Raw genomic sequence first — 23,056 nt, 5'->3', positions numbered from 1 at the left:
ATTTGTGCCTTCTGTGCATCATTTATTCTTGGCCTTACTTCACATAGCATGTTCGTTAGAGTTTCAACCGCCACAAAATGCACGAAAAAAGCTGCTTGATTTTGACATCCTGTATCTGCAGGTGTTCAACTATTACAAACCTTCTTCATATTCTTCAAGCCAGGGGAGGTTCGAGGCCGCTTTCAATAGTTCCCGCCTCCTCTTCCTCTCAGAATCCTCCGGAGCATCCTGCATCTCTATATCAGCAGATTTCGTGGCGCCAATTTTCCTGCGCTCATACCTGAAGTCGGCTCTAGCCTTATTCTCCAATGCCAGCTTCGCTTGCCCGACCTTCTCTGACTCCAGTGTAACTTTGTTATCGGCGGTAGCTGCTCCACGCAGTGCTTTCAGCTCCTTGAGATATCTTTTCTCGGAATTTGTATACAACTGGCCACCCGATATTATCTTCTGAAGCTTTTGATCACCGCGATCCAGTCTGCCACTTAGCTTTTGGACGTCTGATAGCATCTGCCCCATGGGCGGTCTATCTCCAGGACCTTGAAACTCGGCCTTGGGGGCTGGTAGCTTTCTAGATCGCTGGACAGTATATATCTGGCCAGTGAAGAAGTGGTCCAACAAGAAGTAGGCCCGCGTAGGATTTTGAGCATAAATGGAATCGAGTCAGATTCGCATGGCATCGAAGTTGAAGAGGGTGGCAATACATCCTGGCAACGGCTCTCAAGGGCATTCATACGATTCCATGCTTTCCTAAAACCAAGGAATACAGTTTCGGACTGATGGGGTAGAACCATGTTGGCTGTCACAACCCTTCTCTCCTTTCCTTGTGGGATGCTGACAGTGTTAACTCTGGACGCTAGAGTTAGCCCACCAGATCTTAAGCTGCTTTCTATACAGTGTAGCCTGGGCCAAGAATGGAGTACCAATCATCATGTCCTCTCCAGTGATAGCTGAATTCTCCACAAGGTACATAAGGAAGTCAATGCAGGCATCAAACCTCGGTAAATCAGGAGGAAAGTCCAGTGAAAGGCCGACTGGAGTAGCCGGAACTGACAGCAGCGCTATGCGGTGGAATTTCCGATTTTGAGCCTTCACGTCCTTGTGATGGATGGCTTCCACGGGAGGGACAAGCAGCGACTTATTGTACTTGTTGCCTTTCGACGTCCAGAATCTCTCGAACTCTTTATTGAGTAGCGACTGTTCGGTGATAACGAAATCCAAACCAACATATCCTCCGAAGATTAGATTCCAACGGTAATCAAGATGAAGAGTTGTTGATCAGTGTACTGCATTTTGCGCTCGAATTTGGAAATCGAGCCCTGTTCAAAGAAGTCATTGCTGCCTTGCGAGGGGACGACTGTCTTGGACTGGAGCTGATTGCCCAAGTGGAAAATGGCATCATTTTGGTTCGACAATGCCGTTGCCAAATCACTCTCGACAATGAGCACAGTTTCATCTACTCTCAACAACTGGAAGTGGATGCCAAACTGCTTGAGGTGGGCCATAACGGTAGGTCGCGTAAAAGTGAGTCATCGGAATGGTACTACCTCCAGTAAAGAATGGAGCGGACTGGAACTGTCTCCTACTAGAGCATGGTTTGATGCCCAGCCCATGTTCTCGCGAACCAAGTACGAAGTTGCAGGGTAAGGTGAGATACTCGAGGACCTTCAAGCCTGACGAAGTAGACTCTGAAGGTAGTCGCGTCAGTTACCCTCGACCTCATGATGTACGAGGAAGCGAGGCGGAGTAAATAAGGGATCTACCTAGGTACCTAGGTAAGTATTTTGAAGTCACAAATATCATGTGTTTTGTTACAGTATGTGGAACCGGGGGGTGTACTTGGGCCGTTAAACCCAAACAACGCTCGTGGAGCCGACCTGACTACCTCACTTTAAACCCACCTGGGCATATGATTAGGTAAATTAATTATATCTACCTTGAAGGAAAAAGCAGGTTCCGCCCTACCGTGGGAGGCGCACTTTCCTAGAATAATAATCATATCACTATTATGAAATTTTAGTGACTCTCAACTAACAGTTAATTGATAGTAATAAGAAATTCATAATAGTTAAGAGGTCATTATTTCAAGAAATTGCACCTCCCACAGTAGGGCCTGCTTTCTCTTGTAAGGTTGGTACCTACCCAGCTGCCTAGGTAGGTAGGTAGAGCACAGCCACATTTCATGACCGAAACAAAGGGAAGAATCACATGATAAGCAAACAGAGCAAACAGTTTAGCGTCCAGGCCGACGCACGGTCCAGGTAGAATTTTTATATAAGCTCGACTTTCATTCGCATCTTCCTCTCTTCTTCTTTTCTCTTTAGCTCTCTTTGCCTATTGGCTTAGATCAAGTGTAGTATCTGTTCTTTTCAGTTTAATCTCTGAAAGACATCTAAGGATGTCACATTGATTATACTTATTTTTGTCTTCTGCGGGATTGCCTCTGGGCTTGCCTATGCTTTCTCGCACTGTGTCACAGGTATTACACTGCCTCCTGTCGACGCGACCACATTTTTTCATTACGGATTTTGGCTTGTCCAGGGTCGTGAAGAAGGAATTAGCTTTCGGTTTTTAGAAGTTCATGTGGGATACAGAAGTGCTGCATGTTCAAGTGAGATCGAGTTGGGGAGGCAGAAACTTTTGCTGCAGAGGGTGGTGGTCTGAGCCGCGCTGGGACGGAGACTTGGGACAATGGAATGGGTAATATGATATCAAGCTATGGTGTCTAGAATATGGAGAAGAAAGGATAAGTAAAGCCTCAAAATTGTGATGACTGTAATGCTGTTCCAACTATAACTTTGCCTCTCGCAGATGAAAGGAAGCACCGCCCTAAGGACGGCTGTTCAAGCACACCGTGCGACCACACCTGTGAAGTCTCATCGGCACCGCCCAGTCCTTCTGCCCCTCCAAAACAAACAGCTTGCCCATCATGACAAGCTCTGGAATGGTTGATCCCCGAATTTTCGAGCAGCTTCAAACAAAGATCGATGATGACGCCGAGGTCAGAGACCAGATTCGAGCCATTACGCAAACTCTGGAGAGGCAAGGCCGGAATGCGCAGTCGGTTCTGTCAAGAGCCCATTCAACTCCAGCTGCAAACCGTGAGGTTCCCCTCCTTCTACTGAATTCCTCTAACATTCACAGTTGGACCTGTCCTAGTCGCTGCTGAAACCTACATCAGGGAAGAGATCGAGAGCATCAGCAAGCTTGCTGCGATCTCCTCCAATTCCCCATACTACAAATATAACGGCCTCTGGACTCGAGACGTACAGAATGTCATTTTCTCCATTTTATTTTGTGGTTGGCTGGGGGGCATGAGCTCGTACATTAAGGCAGACCAAGGCAAACTCCTCACAATTGAAGAAGTTGGAGCAATTCTGAATGGTGTGCCGGGTCCTTCTGCCACAAAACTCATTACTGACCCTGCTCCAGTTCCTATTAATCTCAAAGACCGAGATGCCTTCCATATTACAATCGAAGAATACCTCCAATCCCTCATAACCCTCATTGAAGAGCTTTCCCGACTGGCTATCAATTCAGTCACTCTTGGCGATTACCAACGACCTCTACAAATTAGCCAATTCGTTAAGGATCTACATGCTGGTTTCCAGATCTTGAACCTCAAGAACGATTCGTTAAGACGCAGAAGCGATAGTATCAAGTACAATGTCAAGAAGATCGAGGATATAGTCTACGATCTGTCGCTGAGAAATCTGGTTCCAAAGGCTGGGGCAGAGACATGACTTGGGGCATTAAAAGAGGAAGTTAATGACTGATGATAACATCAAAAGGCATGGGAGTCTACCGTTGCTCGCATCTTGAGGCGCAATAACATGGCTGATGAGAATTTACAATGGAAGAGCAGCTGGCTCTGGTCAGCAGGACCGCAATTAAGGACTGAAAAAGGCTACGGTTTGCAAAGGAGCAGCTATAGGACATAGCTCATAGAACTTTATAATACAATAAGCAATAGAGCATGGAATTCGGCCATTACGCAGCTCCATACCAGCCATCATTTGATCATTCGAAGCTCAAATTTCTCAAGGTACGGAATATCGAATCTCCGCCCCGAGGTCCGATATGAGGGCTCCAGCGCGTCCCATTTCAATCGTCACTTTTTATTTCAAAGCCAAACAATGCCACTCATTGATCCAGTAACCATGTCGAGCGCAGACGCCTCATCACAGGTCATCACAATAAAACCCTCGTTACCAATTGAGCGTCTACCTAATGACATTGCGCGGTTATTCTCACAAGTTCATCCTGCGATCCTCCTTTCCGCATTCTACGTGCGATTCCCAGCTCTAGTTGCAGACCCGACATCTACACTGCTGAGCACATTACTGCCTCTGGCAGCTGTACAGATATCGTATGCCGTTGTTTGCCTGCCTGCAGTTGGGTCAAACACGAAGTTCGTCAAGAAAGCCAAGCTCAATGCCCCGAAGAAGCCAGTTGGGGATGTTGCGAAGAGGTTACTGGTGAGCTCCGACCAGTCTTCATATTCGTCGATGAATGATTTGCTAATCACACGACATACATAGACATCATTTGTTTCTCTGCTTTTCACGGGTTTCTCCGTTCCCATCCTCTGTATCCTCCAAATCCTCTTCGGCGCCCCTCTTACAACCCACCTTCCGCACACCCTTCTCTGCTCCGCACACATTGCGCTGCTCACCGTCTTCCCTCTCATCTACGTACACGGCTCCGATAGTCAAAAATGGAGAGAAATAATATCGCTGTACAGTCCTATCGACGGGTTGTTTGGTGGTACCGTGGGATGTCTTCTAGGAGCTTGGGTTGGTGCCGTGCCGATTCCGTTGGATTGGGACAGAGACTGGCAGAAGTGGCCCGTAACTATTGTTGTTGGAGCCTATGCTGGTTATGTGCTAGGGAAGACGATAGGAGCTTGGGGGTTGAAGGGAAAGAGGATTGAGCTGCGTTAGAAGCGTGACCCAGAAGGGTGATTTGGGTTCAAACATCATTGAAATGGTTTGACGGAGACCGGCTCTTACTTTTTCAAATCCGATATCCTCCGGCTCAGGAGCCGCGCTTTTGGTCCGTTGCTCTGAATCACCGGCCGTTCTTGCATGCTACTCTTCCGAACTCATGTCTCCTATTGCTGGTGAACGTGTTGATATATTTCTCTTGCCTGCTTCCACTTCGAACGCGACATGTTTTCAATCCTTCCTCCGATGCTCTTTTTCAATTTGCTTTCATTGGAAGTCCGTTTTGGCAAGCGGAATGCAAAGCAAAGCATCCCACCAGCTGACGTTCTGCGTATAGAACTTTCACGCAACGTTGTGTCTGCGATGCTACAAGAGCTTGATCAAAAGTCATTCCTAGTCACTCGGCTCTACTTCTCATCTCTGTTGGTAATACAGTGTCTGTACTACTACCAATTCGGAGCCACACCCAACCTGTTCAGTCACTTCCATGTGGTCGATCAATTTCTCAACAACTAGGGATGTTTCGGCGTTGTACCCTGACACATTTTTGTTTGTAGCAAGTTAGGATCTCATCAGAACTTGAACGACTTCTGACCTCCCTAAGCATGGCAATGCACACTGGGTAATACAGGTCTGAGCTTTATTCTTGACTTTCGGCATTGGTGTTTATCTCGGTCCATTGATGGGTTTTGACGAACGCATGGTCTTAATATTTCGTGTTTGATGCCGAACAGCAAGCTCCTATCACTCAGACAAATATCACTGGATGACGCTCATATGTTCTCTCATGATGTGGAGACCAATCTTGCAAAGCGAGAAGAAATTGGGCATGCCTTTCGAGTTCAATTTCAGAGGCATCTTGAGATCAGTGCAGATGCCTCGGTCATGTAAGCCTGGCCATGATTATGAGGTGCGCATTGCAGATGACTGACTCCGCCCAACTGGGGTCTATACAGAATGCCTCGATTTCCTGAGAGATGCCATGATAAGACAACACAGATCCCGGAGTGAGTGGTCTAGTCAGAGTCGAGGTTCTGCTAATTTACAATTCAGGTTCGACGAGGCCTCATGATCATGCCCGCGCCCTCAAACTTATAAGTGCAATAATTGAAGTGGAAGTCCGCAGCTACGGTGAGGGCGCCCAAAAGCCAGTACCAGCTACACGCCTTCCTATTTCAGCGCCGCTGCGCAGTCCAAATTGAAGCTCACCCAACTCAAACTAAAAACAGCCTGATCACAAGCCTTGCAAGCAGATCAAGATAAAGGTAACAAGCAAGATCGACCAGTTCCAGAGTTGTGAGTGGTTGAACTGAAGAGGGGAAATGCCCCAGGACTGGCTATTACTATTACAAGAACCCTCGTCGGAGCGTTATGTCGGCGAGCCAGTTCGTCACTTCCATCCATTGCTCTAGAACATTGCATGTTTAGAGCGCATGGGCTGCCAGGGTTGGCTATGCTGTAGGTGTATCGTGAACCTGGAATGGATGGGGCGGAACATGGGCTGATAGAACAGCCAATCATTGATCCTTTGGATGAGAGCAACCACAACACCTCCAGCTCACCTCGTGCTGGCTGCCGTCACACGATCATGGGTGTGGATGGCACGCGTATAATATCCGAGATCCAGGCTGTGAAGAGGTCGGTGAGCTGTCTATTCCTAGAATCGATATCTAGGGTAGATAGGTAGGTAGGTATACGTAGGTAGGGTACCTTACCTACTTCTGATATGCGTCGTGGAGTGCGCTCAAAACAAGCTTTCCATTTCCATTGGCTTCATGACCGGCCAGAAGCTAAGGCACCTTAGTAGGTAGGTAGGCTTTCATTCTGTCAACAGCGGCTGTCTCCGTGCCCGTGCTGGTATAATGCCCCCCCCCCCATGCGGCCTTGAACAACCTGAAATTAATGGCTTGGGAGAACTGCAGTTGGGACATGATTCGCCCAGTCGTCTTATCGCCTTGGCCGGCCTCGGAAAATGCTCGACTGCTCACTGCAGGTGCTCACTGGCTCCCTATTTCTTACCTTGCCGTGCCTTGCCTTGCCTTGCATTGTCTTACCTACTCTACGTACCTACCAAGGTGGTAGCCAAGGCAAGGAGACCTCGGTGTTGTCCATGCAGGTGTGCGTGTGCGTGTGTGTGTGTGCGTGCCCGTCCCTCACGCCCGCCCTACTGCTTGTTGTAGGTACCATTCCATCAACCTAAGGTATCGACCTACCGACCTACCGACCTACTGTATCAACCTATCAATTTGGCGCGCGAGCACACCAAGCACCAAGCTTCTTGCCAACGGCCTTGCCGAGATACTAGCTGATGCTTCATTCAACTTGGCTTTCTAGGTGTGGGAACTTACGATTCTGGACCTTCGAGAACCAACTGCACTGCCACTGCAATACCACCTAAACTTAGGTAACTTAGTAAATAAATACACCCAGGTATCCGGGCTTCAGTGTGTAACCTACTAACTTCCATTCCATTCCCACGAGAACTGACATGATGCCATATATAGCTGCCCTCTTGTGACATGATCTGTCAGCTTCCAGAAATAAATATTGTAGGCGAGGCACTGGACTGGCTGATGGAAGGATTCGAAACGTTGTCCAGGTACAGAATGACACGCCGTGCAAATCTGTGCCCCAGGATGACCACTTTTGGCACCAACTTCAGAGCTTCGATGTTGGAAACAGGAAGGCAGATCTACTTGGAGTCTTGGGCCGCTCACTTGCTCAGAGCCATTGTGTTGGATTGGAGGGTGCATGGTGGCTTGAGACGCTGCAGGCGGGAAACATTGGACCAACTCTGCCCAAGAGCCCGGCCAGGGCACGCAAGGCTAGGGTTTAGGATGAATCTCATACGGTCATACCTACCACAGTTCCTGGCGGGCTAAAGGTCTTGTAATTTGTATAGAACTGGTGCTGACCGAATGTTAGTACCCTGTAGCACAAATCCATCAACGTGCTCGTCGCTTCTGGCTGGCTACCTGACGCGCATCGATACGAGGGGATCAAGTAAGTGTATAATATTGAGGTGCGGGAGGGCGACCAAATAATACGCACGCGTAACAGGCCGAGAGCTCAAACTGCAGGTGCAAAGGATCCCTGCCACCTAAGTTACGGCAAGTTATCTGAAGCAAGCAGCGAATCGAGGAGATTCAAAGAATGTGTGCAGGTGTGATTGTGGGTGTGGGTGTGGGTGTGGGTGTGGGTGAACATGAGAGGTGGGCCCCTGTTGGCTGTAACTACCTACTATCTGCCCTGGGCATAGTTGACAGCCCGCACCTGCATCCATCTTCCCTTCCCATCCTCCCCTCCCATCACTAAGGTACCTTTACCTTTACCTTACCTACCTTGCCTATCTTGCCTACCTTGCCTACCTTGCCTACCTTGCCTACCTAGGTAATCACTGCCGGAGTACAAACACAATGCAATGGAACGGAATCTTCTCCGCAGGTCTCGCTGCCCCAGCATGGAAGGTGCTCCCCAGGCTGGTCTTTCTCAGAGACGATCCTTGAGGTGTTACCAGGGCATACACACCTACCCTCCGTACATAAATACCTACCTTAGGTAGCCCGGGCTGCCACTCGGGCCCTATAAGACCGTCGCCTCTCCTCTTCCCGCGACGCATTTCCCTTCCCCACCTCTGCTCCGCTATTTCGACTCTTGTTGGACCATTCCATTACTGTACCATCATGGACAAGGAGACATATGCCGTGAACGAGGCTCCAGAATCGCCAGGCTACAATGGCCACAACAACTATGTTGATCCTGCCACTGGTATTGAGACTAAGGCTGGTCGTATCCAGGAAGCTGCCGACGTCTATGGTGACCTCGCAACAGCTGAGGAATATGGCTATGTGACTCGAGGGTACGTCCATGGGGTCTGATTCTTCTGGGATATTGCTGATCAGAACAGACTGAAGTCTCGACACATTCAGTTCATTGCGCTTGGTGGTACCATCGGGACAGGTCTTTTCCTAGGTATCGGAAGCGCCTTCACTCGAGCTGGTCCCCTCTCTGTCCTTCTTGGCTATTCCTTCACAGGCGTCGCTGTTTATGGAATGATGATGTGCTTGGGAGAGATGGCCACTTGGCTCCCTCTTCCTGGTTCCATCCCTCAATTCTGCGCCAGATATGTCGACGATGCCTTGGGATTTGCAGTCGGATGGAACGTAAGACACCACCTAACCCCAAACCATTCAATTTACAGAGCATCGTTAAAGCCAAAGAAATTTGGTGATTGCTTGTTACATAGCTCACAATTCTTGCTAGAACTGGTACAACTCAGCGATCACACTTTGTGCCGAGATCTCGGCGGCAGCTATCGTCATCCAATATGTACGTATTGTGGAGTGATTATCTCCTCTTTTCAATGTTCCAAGATTTGCGAGAGACTTGTGATATCTCCTTCCTTAAAAATTGATGGTAGAGGAATTGCTAACTCCCCTATCACGCAGTGGAAAGGAGCCGAACACATTAGCGTCGCTGTGTGGATCTCCCTTATTATCGTCCTCGTTATCTGCTTGAACATATTTGCCGTTCAAATATATGGAGAAGCAGAATTTATTTTTGCCAGCGTCAAGATCATCACTATAGTCGGTCTTCTGATCATGGCGTTCATTGTTGACCTAGGCGGCGGACCGAAGCATGACAGATTAGGCTTCCGCTATTGTAGGTATCCTCGGCAGCCCCTCTTTCAATCGTCTGAAGAACGTTCTTGTATTCCCGGTTGACTTTCCCTGGAATGGTAATTGCTGACATTCGTGTCAAACAGGGAAGAATCCTGGTGCGATGAAGGAGTACGACTCAACAGGAGCAACAGGCCGATTCCTCGGCCTATTTTCCGTGCTAGTCAATGCCGCTTTCTCATACGCCGGTGTTGAGTTGGTCGCAGTCGCAGCTGGGGAAGCTGAGAATCCCCGAAAAAATATCCCCAAAGCAGTGCGTCGAGTTTTCTGGCGTATTTTATTCTTCTATGTCCTTGGCTCACTGGCTATCGGAGTTCTCGTTGCATCAAACGACCCTCATTTATTGAAAGCCCAAGCGGATGACCTTGCCGGTGCAGCTCGCTCCCCCTGGGTTATTGGCATCCAAAATGCGGGTATCCCAGTTCTTCCTAGCATTATCAACGCTGTCATCCTGACGTCGGCTTCATCCAGCGCGAATGCCTTCCTGTACACTGGATCACGTTACTTGTTCGCTCTTGCACAGAACAAACAAGCCCCCCGTTTCCTCCTTCGCTGCAGCAAAGCCGGTGTACCATACTACTGTGTTGCCATTACTGCATCCATCTCCGCACTCACTTACCTGTCCGTTAAAGATGGAGGTCCGACGGTAGTATTCAATTGGTTCCAGAACTTGACGACGATTGCCAGTCTGTTCACTTGGTGCTCGATCTGCATTGCATACCTCCAATTCTACAAAGCTCTTGAAGCGCAGTACGTACTCCGCAGGCCCAATCTCTTCTCCTGTCCACCCTCTCGAGGAAACCGAAATTTTCTCGAGACGTATCCTACCCCTGTCATTGCCCAAGATGCAGTTACTGACTCTCTCCGTTGCGTATAGAGGTGTCGACCGGAATACTCTTGTCTTTAAATCTCCTTTCCAACCTTACACCGCTTGGGCGGCCTTCTTATACTTTGCCATTATCATCATCTTCAACGGATTCAATGTTTTCGTTGGCCAGCACCACCAGAACTGGAACGTAACAGGTTTGTTGCCCTACTCAGAGTCCTGAGGTGCAGCGGAGCTAATACACTCGCAGACTTCCTTGCCGCTTATATCGGTATTCCAATCTTCTTCCTCCTCTATGCATTCTGGAAGATCTGGAAGAGAAGCCCCTGGATCAAGTCGGCCGATGCAGACATTACGACTGGCAAGGCAGCCCTGGATGCTGAAGATGGCCAGTGGCCAGAGCAGATCCCAAAGAACATTTTCCAGAAGATCTGGTTTTGGCTCGCTTAGACTGTTGGATTTATCGTGCTTACATTTCTCTTGCAGCTCATTTGAGACGTTTCGGCCCCTTGGTGGAAAGGGTGACATGTAACCAAACTGTCGTTCGCATTTCAAGATTGCTCAAATGGAACGAGCGAGATTTTGAACCTGCGCTGTTCAATAGACAGTGCCAGATGTCCACCACAGCTCAGCTACTTGGTTGTGAAGATTTGCAATTGGTCAGTCATCATCAAACTTAAGGATAATTGAGAATCTGAATTTTCCGCTACTCACATCTCCATCAATGTGCTTCAAATTCGTGGCCATAATCCAATATGACAATCCCTCCGAACGTTGAACGGGGGTGAAAATTCCACACATATTCACATTATGATCTCGGAGACTTGTAGCGGGCCATTGGAGCCCGGCAGATCAACTACGACCAGAGTCAACAGTCAGCGTCCACGACACGACTATTCCAGAGATTAAGGACCTGCTACACACGTCTTCGGCCCAATGAATGAATTACGGGGGCTCTCTTGAGAATTTCGTATCAATAGCGTTTCAAGAGTGAGCTTAAGAGAAGTGCAGCCACAGCGATGTCCAGTGCTCATCTGGAGAAAGGGGGATTCTTTGCACGTGGGTTGCTGCTTGTCTGGGGTGCTTGGTATGGTCTCGGCAGGTGTCAAAGCAACTCATATCCCGAGTATAGCATTCTACCTACCTAGACATCCTTGGAATGAGCGACTCGGACATTGTTTTCATGTCGTTGAGTTTCCATCCTTGAGCAAGCTTTCCCATTCTGACCAACACACTTGGACGTTGACGAAGTCGTCGAAGGTCTCCACATCAAAGCATTACCATGCCAGTCTGTCTGCCATGCACAACACGAGATAATACCATAATTCGTCTCGTGTTCTGTAAATGTTCTAGAATGTTTTATCAAGAATCAGACTAACAGATACATGGCCTGGTCTCGTTCAGATCTAGTCCTTCCTACAGAGTAGAGAAGATACTTGGTCAGAACAATGTCTCTGCTGCTGAAGTCGAGATGAACCCCAATGCTACCTGAAGAAATCATCCATTCCTGAACAGTGGTATCCCAGTAACCGTCCAGTATTGGTGACAGTGTCTTTCGCTCGGAAAAGAACAGGTCATACAATGGGAGATTTCTTCCAGGTGCAGCAGCCACCTGGTGGACTCGCAGTGAGAATCTCATTGCTTATTCTGCTTACAAATTTGTCTGATATAGAAAAATTCGTGTACGACAGGCCAAATCAGGACTCAAACAAGACTGACTGGCTGATCAATAGTCCTTCGGTGTAATCCGACTACCAAGCCTTTGGATCTTCTGTCTGTTGCAATTTGGTCGAAATGGTTATCCCGGCAAAGGTATAGCCGGGTATAGTGATGGGGGTTGTGTATGGAAACTTTTCGCTTGGATCTATGTCGCCGTGGAGAATGTCAATAACGGAATTGCAACTCTTTTGACCTGGATAACGTGCCGCTACGATTGCTGTGACGTTTGGATTACTACCTCAAGCATCGTGTTCGTGACACCTGGCCTGTGTAAGTGACGACAATGGTGTTGTTCGAGAGTTCAACAATACCTTCTCCAGGGCGGTAGTGCTGTCACCTTCAGCTTCAAAAGATGTAAGATCTGCACCCTTAGAAGCCCAAGCTCTCCAGATCATGAGGTATACATCGGGTGGCAATGAAGTACTGTTTTTGATTGCTACCTCTGGGTCACTCGAGATGAGAGTGTTATTGAGAAGGTACTAGAGAAGTGTTCCATCCCGCTGCATACGAATCTTGAGAGCATCGTGGAGTAACAACCTATGTTAGGCGACCGATTCTTCTCTGAATTCAGCACGTTGGATAACACAGGAAAATACCAGAGCACGTACGCTGCATCTTTTCCAACAGCCATGTCCATATTCATGGTTCTGGTCTCCTGCGAATGTGAGAATCTATAATCCGTTTGTCGGATCCCATCGTCATTTCCGAACACTAACACAATTTTTCAGTGCTTTCAGTGAAAGGGCGTCGTTAGAGTTCTTCAAAAGTGTTCCAGCAGCAGCAAGGTCCGAACCACCTGCAGTTGTGCATGATCCTCGCGAGCGTCGACATTTGCAGAACCATAAGTAAAGCTATCGAGAAGTTGGCTGGTCTCAGGATATTTGGATTTGCGCTTTCTGGGTCGATGGGAGGGAAGTCAACATCCTGGCCAAGGTTGAAGTAGGTAATGCAGCATAATCCGGCGTACCATGTCATCCAGGGGCTCTTCCGGCAAGAGCGATTATTAACAGCCACTATCAATTCGACTCCCAGAACGATGGATCAGAGACGAAGAGGCCAAGAGGACCTGGCATATTTCATGTCTAATCCGGCTTGTACTGAGTCTACACCAGCGTGAACAGCACGTCACCGGAGATCTGAGAGTCATCACATAGGGCCAATATGGCTTTAGATATGAAAAAGGGTATTTTAAGCAGGGTTGAAGGGCAGATTGTGCCCTTTCAAGCCACTCATATCGCTTATGACATACCCTTGGAACCCCAAGTCATTTTTGAGAAATCCGTTTAATGCCCTGAGTTCTGGCAAGTACACCAGCTATTGAGACGATTGTACGAGCACATTATCGAAGCTACACCAGCAGCGGACTGAGCTCGCGAACGACCACATGTACAATTCATGCATTTTTCTCGGTTCAGAACCCAGTATCAATTATTTCCTTGGTGTTAATTGCAGAGAGGGCTTGATCTTCACGAGAGAGAAGACTAGATAAGCCGGGAGAGCAGAGAGGGGCCCGCGACTGACCTATCATCAATGTTGGAGGGGAGGGCATCAATGTTCGTTCCATTCCTGTGAACGGATGGGTTTCTTTTGGATCTCTTGCTCGCTTCCAATCTAGTATGCGACCTGTGCTATTCTCGTTAGATTAGTTAATGGTAGCTCGTTCTTCTCTCTTTAGCTCTCCCAATATTGACTCATGACGTTCACCTACCTATTAGGACTGTCCGAACATCCATGGGCTTCCGTCGTTCTGAACCGGAAAAGAATTCGTTGTGACTTTTCCCCGTGTTCCTGTAGGTGTAAGGTATTTGCTGCAATGGCACCAGAAAATCAAGGCTGCTCCACCAGGCTAAAATATTGGATGCTTGGTGAGGCGGCCGGGCCTAGTTGATACTCGCTTAGGCTGCTGCATTGCTGCGGTTCATGTTTCAAAGCAAACACGGCATCAGTCATTCACCAAGTCCTATGGCATACAGCTCTCCTCCGCACAGTTTCCCAGGAGAGATGTTTTCCCGTCTTTCAGCAGTACATTAAGGGTTATTCTGAATCTTCATCTTTTAGAAGAACCAAAGTGTTTTGATACAATGATCGCGACCTTAAACCAAGAATGTTTGTTCCTTGTGCAGTCAAACATAGGTAGGTAGCTAGCATTGCTCTCCACGCCCGCCCGAGGCCGTTCGCTGCCCATGTCCGTATCTTCTGCAATTTACCCAGTCAGGAACTATTTTGTTGCAAAATGAAGTTGCCAGTGTTTCCGCATAACTGTATAGATGCAAGAATAGCGGATCGACGTATGTAAATACAAGTATATCAAAGGTGAGCATTTAATAAACAAGGTTGTGTAAGATTGCAGAGAGAGCGCGTGCGTACTTCGCTGTTGATCTGGATCTTGTCCTCATTAAAGCCGATGCAGAACGAAGCCAAGCAAGTCAAAAAGAGCATGTCTCCCACCACATCAATATTACGGATATTATATACTCCAGATGATATACATATTTACACTTGCCACTGTCGAAATTATGCAGTCTCTCCATCCACACGATTCAATATCTTCACATCCTTCTCAGGATCAGCATTAACCACAACCTCACCCTCAGTCAGCTCAGCCTTAACAACCTCTGTCTTCAGCTCGTCCTTAATGCTCTCCTGCTTCAATTTCCTCCCAATAGTAACCTTGCCCCTCTCAGCAGCCTTACAAAGGCCCCTCAGCCCCAGCTCACACTCACCACACTTTCGTCCAACAGGAAGACAGACAGTCTGTCCCAATCCTACTAACACCCAATTAATCTCATGCCAGAACTCTTTGGGCAACCAAGCCTGTAATGCCAACCTTGATTCCTCCGGCCCCTTCGTCTTATGCCATCCCCAGAGATTCGTAATACGGTGGACATGTACGTCAACGCCAATCCCCTCATGTTTTCCCCAGGCGACGCTCAAACACAGATATCCCATCTTCGGTCCCACGCCAGGAAGTGCCATCAACCCTTCAATCGTGTCCGGTATATCCCCATCGTACTGATCTCTCAAAATATCTGCCGTGGCTTTAATGTACTTGGTCTTGTTGTTGTGGAATCCAACCGCCCAGATCAACTCATTCAAGAGCTTCGGATCAACGGCCAGAATGTTCTCCAGATTCAACCCACCTGGCGCCCCCTCCTTGTACGGCGGCAGTTCGGTGTATAGTCTATTCATGGCTTGGAAATTCGTGGTATCTTTCGTCTGCGAGGACAGCATCAAGGCTATAAGGGTGTGGAATCTCTTCACTTTCGGCGACACAGTCTCTTGTGCCAACCTTTCGCAGCCCATCGTATCCACAGCAGCATGTTGTGCAGCACCGGACGTCCGCATCTCTTTTACAACAGCATAAACCTCAGCCCAATCGTTCGGCGGATGAATCTCAATATCGCCGGTCTCCTCATTCTTGAATTTGCGAGCAGGCTTTCGGACCTTGCGCTCTTTCGCAGGAGAGAATGCGATTGTCTCTTCGATCTCGGTCTTGACTCTTATTTTGCTTGGTGACAACTTCGTGGGGGTCCGAGGGGTAGGACGCTTGCGCTTTCGCGAAGGGATCACATCTTCTATGTCCAAAGGTTCCTCGAAGTCCTCATCCTTGACATGGCCATTGCCATTGAGGCTGTGGGCGAATCGCGAGATGGAGTTTCTGGTGCTTCGTCGTGGCGAGACTGATGTTGCATTCAGGAGTTTTGAGGTTTCTTGAGAGATCTTGGATGTCCGCATATTGAATGAAGGTGGGGCAACTGCAGGTGCAGTGCAGTGCAGTGCAGTGCAGTGCAATTGAATGCGTTCCGATCTGGAGGTGGAGGTGGAGGTGGAGGTTCAGATGGGATGGGGGGTGGGGACTCGGAGAGGGATTTGTTTCGCTTTTGAGCTTGGCTGCAGTTGTATGCAACCCCTGGATGATCAGCGGATCGGGCCGTACTTACAGCAGCAGCAGCAGCAGCATGCCAGCAGTAGTACTCGTACTGTAGAATGAAGGACGTCAAGACTTGACTCGCTTACATACTGTACGTCCAAGCTGGGCACCTGCAATCAAGGATCCACTTGCAAAGGATCCATCCATCCATTCATCTATTCATCAATCAATCAATCAATCAATTAACAAACAGGCACAGCGAAACCCTCCAATGTGGAATGTGGGACATTGGCACTGGTCGATACCCAGATTGTATGTGTGGATGTGGATGTGGATGTGGATGTGGATGTGGATGTGGATGTGGATGTGGATGTGGATGTGGATGTGGATGTTTCCCTGCCTCGTCTATTTCCGCATGAAGCTCCAAGCTCCCATGGCCAATAGGTATAGGTAGGCTGATAGGTAGGTAGGTAACCTTAGTTACAGTAAGCGAACGGAAGCGAAAGATGAGCTGCTTCGGAAGATCTTCTTGTGCTTGCCTTAGGTATTTCGGTACTTAATACCTTGTTTTAATAGGGGAGCCCCAGCTCTTGAAAGCTAAGGTATTGAAAGATGTGTTGGGTGGAATGGTGTTTGTGCAAAGAAGATCGCTCGCTGCTCTTCTCCCGGTGTTGCAGCCACATCCACAGTACAGTCCTTCCCTTCCCGAACATCCTTCCTGGCCTAGAATCTACTGCAGCTGAATTTTCCGACAAAATGTCCGACTAACTTCCCTCCGACATGCGTATCATTCTGTTACCAAGTTTCATACCGTAAAGATGGACTTTCATCAGATCTCTTACATTGTTATTCTCCTATAAGAGCTTCTCCCGTATCTACCAAGATCTTGTATCCGGTCGCTCTGCCGTACGAAAATCCTCAGACGGTTCTGTTCAGATGCTCATCATGGATCTCGATAAGAAGGCAAGTAACAGCAACGAGGCCACGAAATTTCTGTGGCGTCTCTCCCGAAATGTAGCTGAGGCTGTACGATGTGTCCCCAGACATGACTTTCAAAACTTGCTTCTTCTTACTGACCCAAGGCAGTTCCGGCCGCAAGGCCCGTTGAGGGTACCAATCCGTGTCTGCGTTGTTGGTGTTGGTGCTGGAGTTGCAGGACTTCGGTGCGCAGATCTTTTGCTCCGTCACGGCTTCGCTGTCACTATTCTCGAAGGCCGGGACAGAATTGGAGGGCGTGTTACGCAAACAAAGCTCTCCTCTGGTCATTTGGTGGACCCCGGGGTGAATTGGATTCATGGGACAGAGTGCAATCCAGTTACAGATCTCGCAAAAGTCACAAACACTCCAACACATGATTGGTATGTTTGTCACGAGATAATCCCGCGCTAGCAACTTCTAGTCCCTTACATGATATTCGGACATTTAAGGAATAAGAAATGGACGCTGATCCGTGATCAGGGGCGAGGCGTTCAACGTCTTTGACGCAGATGGGCAAGTCTTGGAAGATGGGAAGAAACTGAATGGAGCCTTGTGGGGCATCATCGCGCAGGCATTTTAATATTCTGCAGAAAACACAGCCACCATTAACCCGAAAAAAAAGTCTCCATGATTTCGTCCTTGATAAAGTTCACGAAATAATCCCTGTAAAGGAAGAGTCAAGGGAACGCAAGATCATGATGGAAATGACTGAAATGTGGGGGGCATTTGTTGGAAGCCCAGTGCAAACTCAGAGTTTAAAATTCTTTTGGCTAGGGGAATGCATTGATGGTGGTACGTACTTACTATGGCACTGCTCCCTTCTGGAAACTTTCAATCTCATCGCGAGCTCCAATATCAGATATCTGTGACATTGTGCTCAGTACTGACATGGAGTAGAGAATCTCTTCTGTGCAGGAACTGATCAGAAGATACTGGAAACAATCGCACAGCCGCTCTCCATAACGCCAAGCTCAATCTATCGACCAAAGTAATATCAGTTTAATCTGACTTGGGGAAGGTATTAGTGTTCGGTGAGGATGGCAATTCCCTTGTTTTCGATGAGGTGGTCATCACCTGTCCACTGGGCTGGCTACAGAAAAACAAAAAGATGTTTCAGCCCTCGATTCTCCCAGGCAATCGATGCCATCGGATATGGCTCTTTAGAAAGGGTACACGATATCATCGCAACTGGTAAACTGGAATATTAGCTGGTACAGGTGTATGTAACATACTCAAGAGCCTTTTGGCTAGGCAGCGATGAGCATCCAAACGATATGCCACACACTGGTTTCACTCAGTGGATCGCTCCAACATATGCCAAAGTAACGAATCCACAGCACTGGAATCAGGAGGCTGTTGACCTAGCTACTCTTCCCGGAGATTGTGCCCACCCTACTCTCCTGTTCTACTTGTATGGGGACCAATCTATATCCTTCGCGAACAATCTTACAACAATGCCATCGCAAAAAGAACGAGACGAATACCTAATACAATTCTTCAAGCCGTACTACTCATTGCTTCCACATTTTGACGAGTCTTCAGAAGACTGCACCCCCGTGCAATGTTTGGCGACCACTTGGATTGCTGATGATCTTGCTGGAAATGGTAGCTACACTACCCTACGAACTAATGTTATAGAGCCAGACAAGGACGTTGAGATCATCAAAGATGGCCTTCCGGGCTGTAGTATTTGGTTTGCGGGTGAACATACTGCCCCAATCGTTGCGCTTGGTACTGTGACTGGAGCGTATTGGTCTGGCGAAGCCGTTGCAAATCGGATTGCAAGCTCATATGGCATGTCGGAGCTTGCTGGTAGACCCGTGTCGAGTATTGAGAATCAACATCCAGAATGAGCAGGCCCAAGGAGCTTGGGCAGTCGCTTCGACTGAGCATCGGAGTTCAATGTGCGGCTATGGCTTTATGAGAGAAGGATATGTTGGCTGGTGTGTCGCAATTCTCAGATGAGTCAAGAAAGTAGGGGCAATAGACATTCTCCTTAACATATCAAAGATACCTACTCTACCCTTGATACATGTCACCAAAATACATCTTCTTAAATGTCATCTCATTATCTTGAGAGCGCTAATTGTGTGCGAAGCGGAATTTGAAATGATCAGATAAATGGCACTATTACGGTCAAGTGGCAATGTCCTACAGAGATGCTAGACGCTTGAAACGGAAAGGTGACTATGGCATATGGCACCAGCCTCCGAGTCTATTCCAAAATGAAAGACTCGCCGAAAATCTGCAAACTTAAACAGTTGTAATATCTAAATAAGGAACGTATTATCAAGCGTGCGGGAGAAATCAGACCATGACGCTGTTTTGAGTAACTTCTCCTTGATCCTCAGAACTGTGCAAAGACTTCGAGACGGTTTCACAAGCACGTGGAATTTCTTTATCTCTCCTTTGGCAGTTCCAAGCGGACAAACTCGGTAAGAGATATGCTTAGATCGATATATTTTCGCAGATGCAGCAAAATAAGACGATGCAGAAAAGGTTCAGACGGCTATGAACGAACATCAAACGGCCTCGGACTGTCTCCGTGAGCACTTTTGATCGAATGTGGCAGGGGGAATGAACTCTCCACTGATTGATCTGCGAAACAAAAAAAGATGCATTTGCCATTGCGTGAAGACTCAAGAGCCACAAGGAGCTGCTTGATCGAAAGCTTTACGACAGCTGGTGCAGGATGTATGGCGTTCCCATCACATGCATCTGCCTCTAAGCTGCTGTGACAGGACATGTGGGGCTGGCGCCAGATGCAAAGCATCTATTATCGTCGAAAGACGTTGCCCAGCTTTGACCATGGTGATACCAGACATGCCTAGCAGATGGTGATCTGGTAAATACGTGAAACTTCGAGTACCGCATTTTATGAACCAGGGTAAGAAGGGACAGCTCGTTGGTAAGCACACCACGCCAGATATTGATGCTTTCGTGCAACAACAAACGTGATGTAAAATCCAGGTGCTCAAGAGACAACTTCTGCACCTGGCTGTTGGTGTTCCGAAGATATTTTGGGCTGTGCTGTACTCTACTCTGTAGCATCTGGACTTTACCTTATCGTGGATGAGACAGCAACCCTGGCGACGATCAGCGAGATCCCGGGGAGGAGTGGAGCTCCGCGTTCCAGATGCAACGCATACCTATCGCGCATGTTCCATGAAGAGCGAGCGTGTTTGCATGATCGCCTGTCACGATGGAATTCTGCCCATCAAGATCAAGATCAAGATCAACATCAACATCAACATCAACATCAACATCAACATCAACATCAACATCAACATCAACATCAACATCAACATCAACATCAACATCAACATCAACATCAACATCAACATCAACATCAACATCAACATCAACATCAACATCAACATCAACATCAACATCAACATCAACATCTCGTCCCAGCAGCTGCAGACATGGTGTATATCGGAAACGTGGACTGGCGCCAAGAACTGCCTGAACATGGACGGGGAAGATGATAAGCTTCAATAGATGCAGCCTAGCCCGTCTGCCCGTCTTGGTCTTGGAAATAGGGTGCCTCTTCGTACAGTATGTGAGGCGCTCCTGTCCACCAGCTTCAATGCCGTGTCGCAAACTCGTGTGTGGAATAATGGGAGGATTGAGATGTATGCCTTTTCCTTTTCCTTTTCCTTTTCCTTTTGCTCTTCCTGTTCCTATTCCTTGCGCCTCTCGGTGCGGGAATCGGAAGTTTGCATGGCGGGCGCCATGTCTTTCGGATCACCACGTTTCCGTGTCTTGTTGTCTTGTGTCTTGTGTGTCTTGTGTGTTGTGGTCTTTGTGACTGCCGCAAAACCATTCCATTCCATTCCATTCCATTTCCAAATAAACGCCCGCTGGCTTGGGAAGCCTGGCTCCTGGCTCCTGGCTCCTGGCTCCTGGCTCGCCTGGGAAGCCTGGAAGAGCGGGAAGCACTGCGCTATCCCTCCCCTGGCTAGAGCCCACGAGCTTATTTGGTCGCGTCCCGTCGGGTCTGCTGCAGCCTGCAGGGTTTCTTGGTGGGCAGTGGCACGGTGGGGTAGAGGGTAGGTAAGTTAAGGTAGGCGAGGTAGGGTAGGGTAGGGTAGGGTAGCTCGGGTAAGGTAGGTAGGTACCTTAGGTATCTAAGGTATCTTAGGGAGTTTTCCTCCATCCCATCCCACCATCCTCTTCGTCTCGTCTCCCTCTTCCTCTTCCTCTTCCTCTTCCTCTTCCTCTTCCTCTTCCTCTTCCTCTTCCTCTTCCTCTTCCTCTTCCTCTTCCTCTTCCTCTTCCTCTTCCTCTTCCTCTTCCTCTTCCTCTTCCTCTTCCTCTTCCTCTTCGCTTCCCTCCCTTCTCTATGCGAGAATCCTGCCTCTTCTACCTACTTTCCATTGTTTTCCTGGCACAGGAAATCATCACGCAACAGAACGGAACGCAGCTCGAGAACAGAATGCGACGCGGGGGCACCGCACTCCTGGAATAGAACTTTTGATCCTCCGCCATCTTGGCTCTGTCACCCATTCATCGATTTGCGCGCGCCCAAGTGCTGTAGACCTTGGCGAGCGGCAGACAGGCCCCCCTCCCTTGCACAGACACACCATGGTTGCGACGAACTGACGTTCAGTATCGGCGAAACTTTGGAGAGATTAGCGCAGTCACATCCACTTATTCTTGTCCTTCACCCCATACCCCATGAGAACACGAGCCCCGGGCTTTGCTTTCGTACCTATATCTCTGTTATCCTCACTCTCTCAATACCGAAATGGCCGCCCCAACAGCTCCAGATACTGATCCTCTCTTACCTGAGAAGATGGAGTCGTCGGACTGTGAGTACTATGCCGACATCTCTAGGTCTTGTATTTACTGACCCTCAAAGTCACTTCCGCCATCCAGACATCTGCCGGGAAAAGACCCCAAGCAATTGCCCATCGAGGTTACAAAGCCAAGTATCCAGAAAACTCCATGGGCGCATTCAAGGGTGCGGTAGAGGTTGGCGCGCATGCTATTGAAACGGACGTTCACCTTTCAAAAGACGGGGTGGTGGTACTTTCACACGTAAGAAGCCACTCCACTCCCGAGAGATACTCTTGTTGTCGTGTAGCTGAGACTTGCCAGGATGCCACGCTGAAGCGATGTTTTGGTCTGGACGAGAAGATCGCCAACTGTGATTGGTCTTACCTCGAGTCTCTTAGAACGTTGAAAAAGCCTCATCAGCCGATGCCGAGACTGGTTGATTTGTTAGAGTACTTGACTAAACCTGGATTAGAGGATATTTGGATATTGCTGGATATCAAGGTAGGCGGGTAGAGACCGAGCCTTTGGGGATGAAACACTAACATAGGGGAAGCTTGACGATGATCCTGATGATTTGCTTAGCAGGATGGCTAGTACTATCAAGTCAGTCAAACCCTCCAGGAGGTGGTCAGAGAGGGTTATCTTGGGCTGTTGGAGCGTAAGGCTCTGTATCACAAATCTCCTCAGAGTGATGAATAACCGAGTTCAAGGCTAAATATCTCCCGATCTGCAACAAGCTTCTTCCTGGCTTCCCAATAACACATATCGGCTGGAACATACCTTACGCGCGTCAATTCCTCGAGATTCCTGGAATATCCTTCAACATGTTCCAAAAGATGATGGTCGGACCTGGCGGCAACAAGTTCATGACAGACGTCAAGAAAGCCGAACGTGCTCTCTTCCTCTGGACAGTCAACGACGACAACTCGATGAAATGGTCTATTAGCAAGCAGGTTGATGGTGTGATTACCGATGACCCAAAACGTTACTTGGAACTCTGCCACGATTACAATGGAGAAAAAGTCAGCATTTCACTTAGGGGTTGGAGCACTTTTGTCATCATCAAGTTCATGGTGCCGTTCTTTCAGCTGTTGGTTAGGTACAAGTATGGCACGAGGATGAGTAAGGGAAGAGTGAAGCAGGATATTCTGATTGGTGGTGGACCAGGACAACTTCATGAAAGAATGGAGTGAGTGAATGGCCAGCATTCACATCTTGTGTATTGACTGGGGTTCAGCACACTAGATGAGACATGATG

General features: G+C 48.3%; 11 protein-coding genes across 11 annotated transcripts; 7 read left to right on the top strand and 4 right to left on the bottom strand.

The window, feature by feature from the left end:
- Positions 1-132: 132 nt before the first annotated feature.
- ONS95_004058 (uncharacterized protein) lies at positions 133-516 on the bottom strand (the record flags this gene model as incomplete). The annotated part of the gene is made up of 1 exon (XM_058497401.1): positions 133-516. One exon carries the CDS (start codon positions 514-516, stop codon positions 133-135), a length of 384 nt encoding a protein of 127 aa, XP_058353344.1.
- A 1,817-nt stretch (positions 517-2,333) lies between these two features.
- On the top strand, positions 2,334-4,044 carry ONS95_004057 (uncharacterized protein). The gene is made up of 2 exons (XM_058497400.1): positions 2,334-3,098; positions 3,142-4,044. The coding sequence occupies exons 1-2, from the start codon at positions 2,927-2,929 to the stop codon at positions 3,738-3,740; spliced, it is 771 nt and encodes a 256-aa protein (XP_058353343.1). The 5' UTR covers positions 2,334-2,926; the 3' UTR covers positions 3,741-4,044.
- A 113-nt stretch (positions 4,045-4,157) lies between these two features.
- On the top strand, positions 4,158-4,940 carry GPI11 (Glycosylphosphatidylinositol (GPI) anchor assembly protein; the record flags this gene model as incomplete). The annotated part of the gene is made up of 2 exons (XM_058497399.1): positions 4,158-4,475; positions 4,539-4,940. The coding sequence occupies 2 exons, from the start codon at positions 4,158-4,160 to the stop codon at positions 4,938-4,940; spliced, it is 720 nt and encodes a 239-aa protein (XP_058353342.1).
- A 3,686-nt stretch (positions 4,941-8,626) lies between these two features.
- On the top strand, positions 8,627-10,898 carry ONS95_004055 (uncharacterized protein; the record flags this gene model as incomplete). The annotated part of the gene is made up of 7 exons (XM_058497398.1): positions 8,627-8,802; positions 8,851-9,106; positions 9,207-9,272; positions 9,392-9,605; positions 9,709-10,372; positions 10,500-10,645; positions 10,699-10,898. 7 exons carry the CDS (start codon positions 8,627-8,629, stop codon positions 10,896-10,898), a joined length of 1,722 nt encoding a protein of 573 aa, XP_058353341.1.
- Positions 10,899-13,369: 2,471 nt separating this feature from the next.
- ONS95_004054 (uncharacterized protein) lies at positions 13,370-13,972 on the bottom strand. Its single transcript, XM_058497397.1, has 2 exons — positions 13,876-13,972; positions 13,370-13,790 (listed from the first exon to the last, which is right to left on the bottom strand). Exons 1-2 carry the CDS (start codon positions 13,898-13,900, stop codon positions 13,579-13,581), a joined length of 237 nt encoding a protein of 78 aa, XP_058353340.1. The 5' UTR covers positions 13,901-13,972; the 3' UTR covers positions 13,370-13,578.
- Positions 13,973-14,408: 436 nt separating this feature from the next.
- Positions 14,409-16,733, bottom strand: NTG2 (DNA N-glycosylase and apurinic/apyrimidinic (AP) lyase). The gene is made up of 2 exons (XM_058497396.1): positions 16,578-16,733; positions 14,409-16,513 (listed from the first exon to the last, which is right to left on the bottom strand). The coding sequence occupies exon 2, from the start codon at positions 15,900-15,902 to the stop codon at positions 14,682-14,684; it is 1,221 nt and encodes a 406-aa protein (XP_058353339.1). The 5' UTR covers positions 15,903-16,513; positions 16,578-16,733; the 3' UTR covers positions 14,409-14,681.
- Positions 16,734-16,983: 250 nt separating this feature from the next.
- ONS95_004052 (uncharacterized protein) lies at positions 16,984-17,596 on the top strand (the record flags this gene model as incomplete). The annotated part of the gene is made up of 3 exons (XM_058497395.1): positions 16,984-17,064; positions 17,125-17,396; positions 17,497-17,596. The coding sequence occupies 3 exons, from the start codon at positions 16,984-16,986 to the stop codon at positions 17,594-17,596; spliced, it is 453 nt and encodes a 150-aa protein (XP_058353338.1).
- A 694-nt stretch (positions 17,597-18,290) lies between these two features.
- On the top strand, positions 18,291-18,869 carry ONS95_004051 (uncharacterized protein; the record flags this gene model as incomplete). The annotated part of the gene is made up of 1 exon (XM_058497394.1): positions 18,291-18,869. The coding sequence occupies one exon, from the start codon at positions 18,291-18,293 to the stop codon at positions 18,867-18,869; it is 579 nt and encodes a 192-aa protein (XP_058353337.1).
- A 183-nt stretch (positions 18,870-19,052) lies between these two features.
- On the top strand, positions 19,053-20,928 carry ONS95_004050 (uncharacterized protein). Its single transcript, XM_058497393.1, has one exon. It carries the CDS (start codon positions 20,089-20,091, stop codon positions 20,515-20,517), a length of 429 nt encoding a protein of 142 aa, XP_058353336.1. The 5' UTR covers positions 19,053-20,088; the 3' UTR covers positions 20,518-20,928.
- A 218-nt stretch (positions 20,929-21,146) lies between these two features.
- ONS95_004049 (uncharacterized protein) lies at positions 21,147-21,396 on the bottom strand (the record flags this gene model as incomplete). Its single annotated transcript, XM_058497392.1, has 2 exons — positions 21,147-21,340; positions 21,390-21,396. The coding sequence occupies 2 exons, from the start codon at positions 21,394-21,396 to the stop codon at positions 21,147-21,149; spliced, it is 201 nt and encodes a 66-aa protein (XP_058353335.1).
- A 370-nt stretch (positions 21,397-21,766) lies between these two features.
- On the top strand, positions 21,767-22,991 carry ONS95_004048 (uncharacterized protein; the record flags this gene model as incomplete). Its single annotated transcript, XM_058497391.1, has 5 exons — positions 21,767-21,830; positions 21,881-22,059; positions 22,120-22,299; positions 22,352-22,456; positions 22,509-22,991. 5 exons carry the CDS (start codon positions 21,767-21,769, stop codon positions 22,989-22,991), a joined length of 1,011 nt encoding a protein of 336 aa, XP_058353334.1.
- Between the last annotated feature and the right edge of the window lie 65 nt (positions 22,992-23,056).

Source organism: Cadophora gregata (genome assembly GCF_030347475.1).
Source record: "Cadophora gregata isolate MNR1 chromosome Unknown scaffold_13, whole genome shotgun sequence".
NCBI lineage: Eukaryota > Fungi > Ascomycota > Leotiomycetes > Helotiales > Ploettnerulaceae > Cadophora > Cadophora gregata.
The sequence above is the reverse complement of the archived record's forward strand: the minus strand, read 5'-3'. Positions and strand labels throughout refer to the sequence as shown.